The 7672-nt window shown below is 45.1% G+C and overlaps 1 protein-coding gene and 1 long non-coding RNA gene across 3 annotated transcripts in view; both read right to left on the bottom strand.

Moving 5' to 3' along the window:
- Nucleotides 1-282: 282 nt before the first annotated feature.
- Nucleotides 283-970, bottom strand: LOC129151376 (uncharacterized). Its single transcript, XR_008558064.1, has 2 exons — nucleotides 896-970; nucleotides 283-547 (listed from the first exon to the last, which is right to left on the bottom strand). It is a non-coding gene; the product is annotated as an uncharacterized LOC129151376 (long non-coding RNA).
- A 5304-nt stretch (nucleotides 971-6274) lies between these two features.
- SKAP2 (src kinase associated phosphoprotein 2) overlaps nucleotides 6275-7672 on the bottom strand; it is a 159207-nt gene continuing 157809 nt past the window's right edge. For both annotated transcript variants that reach the window (XM_054726072.1, XM_054726071.1), the window contains one exon: nucleotides 6275-6576. In XM_054726072.1, coding sequence (XP_054582047.1) covers nucleotides 6569-6576 — 8 coding nt within the window. In that variant the 3' untranslated portion in view covers nucleotides 6275-6568. The remainder of the gene's footprint in view (nucleotides 6577-7672) is intronic.

The following is a 7672-nucleotide window of genomic DNA, read 5'->3' as shown; positions in this document are numbered from 1 at the left end:
TCCAAGGGTGAAAGGGTGTGAGGTCAGTTGGGTCAATCCTTCACCTTAGAGAGGAGAGGACTTAGTCCCAGGAGGATGAAGGTCATTTGGCGATGCAGCGGCAGAAGTAGCCTTGGAGCCTGGGCTCCTGGCAGCCCGCTGGCCCTGTCTAGCCAACAGCTTCTAGAACAGAATGACTTTCATATTCTGGGCAGAAAATGCACTTCCTGTAATTCTCCCATCTTTAGAAATTATGTTTATGAGACACCTGGGCAAAAGAATTAGTCCTCAATTCATAATAGATAAGGTTTACATTTTTAATAACGGAATTTGAACTTCAGAGAACTTCACAATGGCACCATGAGCCCACCACTCTTGGTTCCCTATTCAGCCAAGATGACTCACCCAGTGACTTTACATGAGTTGGACGAAGCACAAGACCTGGACACAGAGCTGGCCAACCAAAGGGCAGGTGCTCAGCGGGAGTCGGAGTCCGGGCTCTCTGAAGTTGTGAGAGCCTGACGTATGGGTGACTTCAGTGAAGCAGGACGGACACATGTCACATTCTCTTTAAAAATACAACATAAAGAGGAATGAGTTTATTTTCATTTTAAGGCTTGGGAAGGCTCCTTGAGTTCAGCAAGGACACCCTGGAGAATGAGCAGCAAGACCGAGAAAGATACGGAAGAAGCTGAAATCCAGTAGAGAAGACCTTGTATATATCAATCCACATGCAGGCCTGACTGTTAGCATGGCTTACAAAGTGAGTTGTGTCCCTACATAAATAGATAGGGATGGATTTAGAAGGGGCCAAGGGGATGAAAGATATTCAGCAAACACTGGTGCAGCCCGCTGTTTACAGAAAACCAGGGAGACAGAGGTCTGATTTTGTGCCATCCTCGGCGTTAGTACTCACCGTGAGCCAAACTGTCTACTAAATTAAGGTATGTTTTCTCCAAAAGCCAACTGCTCCCGACTATCCATAGTTCTGAGTAAAAGGCAAAGGTAAAGAAAAGCATGGTTCATAATACGGGGCAGAATCATTGAAAAGGGGAGACATGTAAAGCTTTCAACATCAAATCAATATCCCATTTTCTTAGTGATTAATCCAAATGGGCATCCAGCTCTTAACGTTTTGACGGTTGTATTATCTCAGTGTTTTATTTACTCTCCATACTTCCACAGCAGGATAATTCTCGTGGCAGTGATCATCTTATTGATACGCCCTGGATTGGCTCAGCGGAACAGGCACACATGAAAAGCAAAACAGGTTTAGGTATCTCGAAATCGGGAACCAGAAATATTTTCTTCCTTCTTTCAGGCTAACAAGCAGTGACAGGTATTCGAAGCATCAAACTGTCAACACTGTGACTTCCGTCGTCTGCATCATAATCTGTTTCTTAGTAACACTTGGTCTGAGCAGCGGTAATAGAATTAATTATACTTCATTTTGCTGCCTTTAACAGTATTGACCAAATTTAAGAACAAATGAGAAGTGCTTATCAAGCTTGAAGAAAATAATCCATCAGTGGCACAATTTAAATTCTCTGCAGTTCTCTTATTAATCAAAGTAACACTTACTATCCTATCTCCACTTCCCATTAACAGTCATTAAGCCCTGCTGCTGATTGAAGCAATTTCTTTAGGGACCTCAACCTCATTTTTAAGAGAACCTTCTTTAGTGGAAAACAATATCATATAAGCGCGACGACTTAAAAGAGAGGAAGAGGTTCTTCAATCATGTTCTGACCTTGATATTTTTCAACGGTGTGAGTTCAGAAAAGTACACAACAGGGAGGCTGGAAACTTCGAGAGCAGGTGAGCTGCCCTGGCCTCTGCATCTGAAGGAGGCATGAGTCCAACAAGGCCTAGGCTTGGGTCAACCACCTTACCAGCCTCTCTGACCCACCGTGGCCCTCGTATTCTTTCAAGTACAACAGCAGTGCATCTCAGAAACAGGGAACACATGCAGGAGGCTTTACCAGGAACACCTGTGTCTTGACTTGTGGCTCCGAGGAGGCGCCTGGCGGAGAGGTAAAAGGTCTGGTGTCGGAAGACTTGGGTTTGAGGTAACACCCCTCACTTCTAACTTGAGCAACTGGTCTAGTCTTTCTTGTCTCCATTTCCCTCTGAAGTGAAAACAAAAGTGTCTGCCAAGCTCACCTCTCCAAATTGTTGTGGAAAGCACAGGAAAAAATGTATGTGAAAGTCTTTGAACTTGTTAAACACCACAGTACAGATGGTCAAGCCCTAGACAGTGGTTCTCAGCCTTCCTAATGCCGCGACCCTTTAATACAGTTCCTCATGTTGTGGTGACCCCCAACCATAAAATTATTTTCGTTGCTACTCCATAACTGTAATTTTGCTACTGTTAATGAATCGTAATGTAAATATCTGTGTTTTCCGATGGTCTTAGGCTCTACAGCAGCGGTTGTACAGAACCCACAGGTTGAGAACCACTGCTGTAGAGCCATAACCATCGGAAAGCACAGATATTTACATTACGATTCATTAACAGTAGCAAAATTACAGTTATGGAGTAGCAACAAAAATAATTTTATGGTTGGGGGTCACCACAACATGAGGAACTGTATTAAAGGGTCGCGGCATTAGAAAGGTTGAGAACCACTGCCCTAGAACCACAGACAGTGTTTCATTCAACTCTATCCCCAGGCCCTTGCCCTATGTTGAGACACAGTAGGTGCCCAAGAAGCGCTAAATCAATGCTAACGAAGCCCTATTTCTAAAAATGGGAATAAGGTGACCCACGTGATTAAATGGAATAATAGTCTTTTCGAAAACACCTGTAATGCATGTGGAGTGGAAGGGGCCAAAGCATTGAGGAAAAACAAAGCATTCCTAGGATCAAGGGAATTGGGAGGGCAAGGTCTGCGGAGCTAAAGAGCTCTGTGATTGAGGACATGGTGATCTCAGGAGGAAAAGCCCAGAAAATGTTGGTGATTGGCGAGGTAAGGCCACGCCACTGGCAGTTTGGTCATGCCAGGAGAGCTGGCAGTTTCCTCACAGGTGCCCACTGCCTTCTGCCCCTGGAAATCAATGCCAGTGTCACTGACAGCAGCTCCAGCAGACAGGTTGTTAATAGTCAAGTCACCGAGTTGAAGGCTAAGCAACCACATATCAGGATGGGGGCGTGGACTTGGGAGCTGGGCTCTGGGACTGTATCTTATCTGCATCGCCCGTGTACTGTGTCAAGGCATCCAATTCTCTGGAGTCTTGCCTCCTCCTCTGCACTAGTCCCTTGGAAACCAGTGTTTCCTCTGGTTATTGATAGTCGTTCACATACTCCCAATATTTATGAAAGCCTAAAACAACATGGCACTGGTTATAAAATCTCAAGGTGGTAAAACACTCAGTACTCACCCTGCTCAGTCTCACTAGTGAGGAAACGGGCTGAGAGAGGGCCAGTGGCTTGCCTGGAGGCACCCTGCTGGGCACGGCTGGCCATCTTTAGCTCATCCAGAAGTGACCTTGCTCCTCCGAGCAGCTGAGCAGACAGGTCCATTGTGCGGCTTTTCTCTTTCCCCCAGGGAAGGCAGTGCACCCCTGAGGAGACCTGAAGAGCCCCCACAGGAAGGACTTCTGCATGCCTGCCCCCTTCCTATTTCTATGCGTTAAACACGAAATCCTTTGCTTTGGGTTTGGCTCAAAGATAAGGGTTTCAGACAGTAGACAGGTGAGACAGATCCATTCCTTCCCTTTAATGGTCCGAGTCCCAGGAGAGATCAATCAAGACCCGGACCTGAATTTGCTTGGCCAGCATAGACCTGAAGACGCCTTTCAATAGGCTATTGGGCCTGATGCATAAAGACGATCACATAATCAATGAGGAGATGGAACTCCCTCGGATTCTGATGACCACGGGTGTTTGCAGCTGCCAACCGTGCCCTGCTCCTGAGGTGGCCTCAGAGGCCAGGAGAGAGCAGAGTTCAGCGGGGAGTGGATTTTCTTCCCTTGAAGAGTTGAAGGGCGCCTCCCACCACTTAATTTCTGATAAGACATTAAACGTATGATTCTCGTCTAAGGCACGAAACGCTGAGATGAATTTTTGGATCAATGGAATACCTACTCCTGCTAAAGCACTTAAAAAGGAAAACATCTACAAAATGTCCCATTAGGCTGACACATTTATAACCCAATGAAGAGCGCGCCAGCAGCCTCCACGCCGAATGGAGCGTTGAGTTTCGAGAGTATGAATGGATGTGAGTTCGGCAATATTTCATCCCCAGGAACAAGTTTAGTGATCACATCTCTTCCCCAATATTCCCCACATTTACTTTTCACGAGGCAGCTGTAGGCCAAGACAGAACGCGGACATCATCTTAAAAAATAAGTTGTAAAATGAATGATAGTAAATGGACTTTCACAGCGGGAAGACACGGAGATATATTCTCATCTTGATGTGTGGGGCTGTACAGACATCAATGCCATTAGCATTGATGGTAATTATGTGCGTAAATCCCCACGCGCAGGATGAGAGTGCGCCCCTCGGTTTGCAAGTACAATGACGGGCTCATTTTTGAAACTAGAAACAGCTGAGACTTTTTTTTTTTTTTTTTTTTTTTTGCCCTCTAACTGGGAGAGATCTACCGAGGAGCTGGGAGCATACAATCTGATCACCCACTTTCACAAAACATGCAATACAAGCACTTTCAAACTCTCTTCCCTCGGAAAAGATGAAGACGTAGGAAAAAGTCTCCGCACTCCGAAAATTCCGGCAACGGAATGCTTTATCATTCATAGTTCCTGTCACCTGCTAGGGCGGCCACACTCTAGGAGCTGCGCACTCTCACAATGAACTCATTTTATTATGGTCCCATAGCCAATGAGAATCATAGTTTTCAGTCAACCCAGAAAGGGCTGTTTAGCTACAATGAAAATTTGCAGCAAGTAAGCAAGTTTAGCATCCTGTTTGCCGGAGCCAATATATCCCAATCTTATTAAAACAGGCAGGCAGGGGAGAGTGCCCAGGAACAGGGTCTCCTCTTCTTAATGCCTAAATGAAGAAAGCAGGGTGACCTAAATGTTTGGTTAGGCCTCGCCTCACCGTCGGAAAGCAAAACCAAAAACAAGTCCCCTTTGCCCAAAAGTCCGACAACATTACCACAGAGGGCCGCCTGCTTTGTAACTTGACGAACACTTCATCAGGGCACGAGGCGGGCGGAGGCACAAGTAATTAAAACACACTGAAAAAACAAGCCGGTGTGGCTTTCAATTACAATGGAACGAAGAAAGCAACCATATTATTTCTACCAACTATTTTCACTTAGCACAGTTCAGATGGAATTATTGCCGTGACCTTTTAAAAATGTGAAAGAGTGAATCAATACCCTTTCAGAGGCAAGATTGCAGGCGCGGAATTGGCCGTGCTGTAATGGTGTGTATTTCTGCATCAGGAGGCAGTTGAAACCTAATTATCGTCAATCACATACAAGGTACCTCAGTGCTCTGATGAGCCCGGGCAGGCAGTAGCTGCAACCGGAGGGTCCGTGCAAGTGGGTCTTTGAGAGGGAGGAGCACGTGCGGTGAAGGGGCCGGGCGACCTGGGAATCCCTGGGCCAGCCGAGGAAGCCTTACAGGTGAGTTATAGGGACTGCCACTCATTTACAATAACTAACACTGGCCTGCCAGAAACAGCCACCTGTGAATGATGTATGAGTGGCTGGCAGCCTGCCATCCCCCAATAGACCTTGCAGCCAAGAATCACATTTTATTGTCGAGGTCATCGGAATGCTCAGTTGGATACATGCCATATATTATTAAAAACTAACAAACAGCCAATCAGCAACATTTCTTAAGGCTCAAGGGCAAACAGCCAACCTGCTTTTAGAAAATAGGAAACTAGCAGCGGAGATGCACTTTAGCGGGTGGTTTTTAATTGCTTGGCTCCGATATAAAAGAGCAAATGCCACAGAGAGGCTGAGGTTGGTGAGGCAGTGTCCGATAGAGAGATTACATATGGATATCCACTTTTCTAGAGCTGTTCCATCCAAGATGGCAGCAAAAACAAAACAAAACACACTTCTCTTCATCCACAATGAGGGTCCCAACTGCTAGACCACGTGCTGGTGAGTTCCCATCCAGCGGAAGCCACAGAACCCAGCTGGCAAGGCAAGGCAATCAAGGTTTGATTTTTCCATGCAATGCCATCTTTTTAGAATTTTCTGGAAAACATGATTCTATGTACCGTGACCAATTCTGGGGGGGGGGTGCAATCCATCTTTTTATAGACAACCAGAAGGCCGTATCATGTTTTTATTTTTATTCAGAAGCCTAAATGTGGTTAGAAGTTTCCACATTATTTCAACACAAGAAACACAAGTTTATCAAATGTTATGGATAGGAAGCCGTGAAGAAGTGTTTGGATAACCCCTTGCAACTTTTACTGAAAACCAAACAATTTCTTGTGTAACTACACAGCTTCAAATATAGGGCCATGCAGCTCAGTGTTGACCATCTCTGTGATCACCAGCGTGCACAGCCCTGCTCTGCTGACTGGCACAGAGATGAAGGGTTCTGCAGGTTCGTTAGCACTGCGTCGTAGTTGGACAAATCTTTTGTTCAATGCTCTTCATGTTCCTAGAATAAAAACATTAAAAACGCACTTAAAAAAACACCCAGAAATACTCATTACCCACAAGCAATAGTTTTTAATTTAGAAAAACAGTCTAATTGAAATTACATTTGTTATGCAGAGTCTACCAATAATTATTGTGGCTTTAAATATGCAAACACACAGATTCCTTTTGAATTGATGACTCTTTTCCAAAGTGGCTACCACTAGCGGAGTTCAGTGATCCAGGGGCTGGTCTGGGAGAGCAGGTGGTCCCCGGGTTTACCAGATGGCCTTCCAGAGCCGCTAGAACACGTGCCAGTTTAGTGACTGACTGGAGGGCTCCATGAGATTCCTGCCCGAGCAGAAAGTCTCAGGGCTTGGTCCCAGCCATCCCACCTCAACCACAGAGTTCTTGAGTGAGGCCAACCTTCTCCCCGAAAAGCAGTCCCACCCCATCATTTTAGCCTCTGGTCTCCTAACATCATCATCGAAATTGAGAGAACCAAGGGGCATACGATGAAACTATAAAGGAAAGTTGTGATCCTGCCCTGGCTGTTAAGTCAGGGATTTTGAAAAATAGACCAGGATTGCTAAAAAGCAGTGACTTCTGGGTAAGCGGGGACTCTTCCAGGATTCCATAACTCACTTCTTGGACTCAGAAACGCCATGCAGGAGCCTCTCTCTTAAATAGCTCATGGCCAACGACGATTTTAACACCTCTTCTGTATGATATATCACGTTACTGCAATTTATGTGACACCAGTATCTACTGTACTGTAACCACTCCAAGACCTCTTAACAAGAGGTTCTCAACACGCTGAATTCTGATGTCCCACAAGTGCTATAAAGTGACTGCTGTTGACCATTGTCTTGTTTTAATGTCCCCTAAATAATAATAAACTTTAATGCTTAAAAAACCCACTCTCATTCAGGAATATATCTTGTCTAAACTACCATGATGTAAAAACAAATACATTTCCCTCTTGGTGACTTCATTTGTAGATAACGGAGGTTGTTTTTAGATCAGAGTCTTACATTGAATTTGGAAATCTATGTGATTGTTTAATATCATTAAGGGAATATTGTCTTGGTTACAATGGCTCAATAAAGTAACTGGTT

The sequence above is a fragment of the Eptesicus fuscus genome, chromosome 14 (genome assembly GCF_027574615.1).
Source record: "Eptesicus fuscus isolate TK198812 chromosome 14, DD_ASM_mEF_20220401, whole genome shotgun sequence".
NCBI classification, from domain to species: domain Eukaryota; kingdom Metazoa; phylum Chordata; class Mammalia; order Chiroptera; family Vespertilionidae; genus Eptesicus; species Eptesicus fuscus.
The sequence above is the reverse complement of the archived record's forward strand: the minus strand, read 5'-3'. Positions and strand labels throughout refer to the sequence as shown.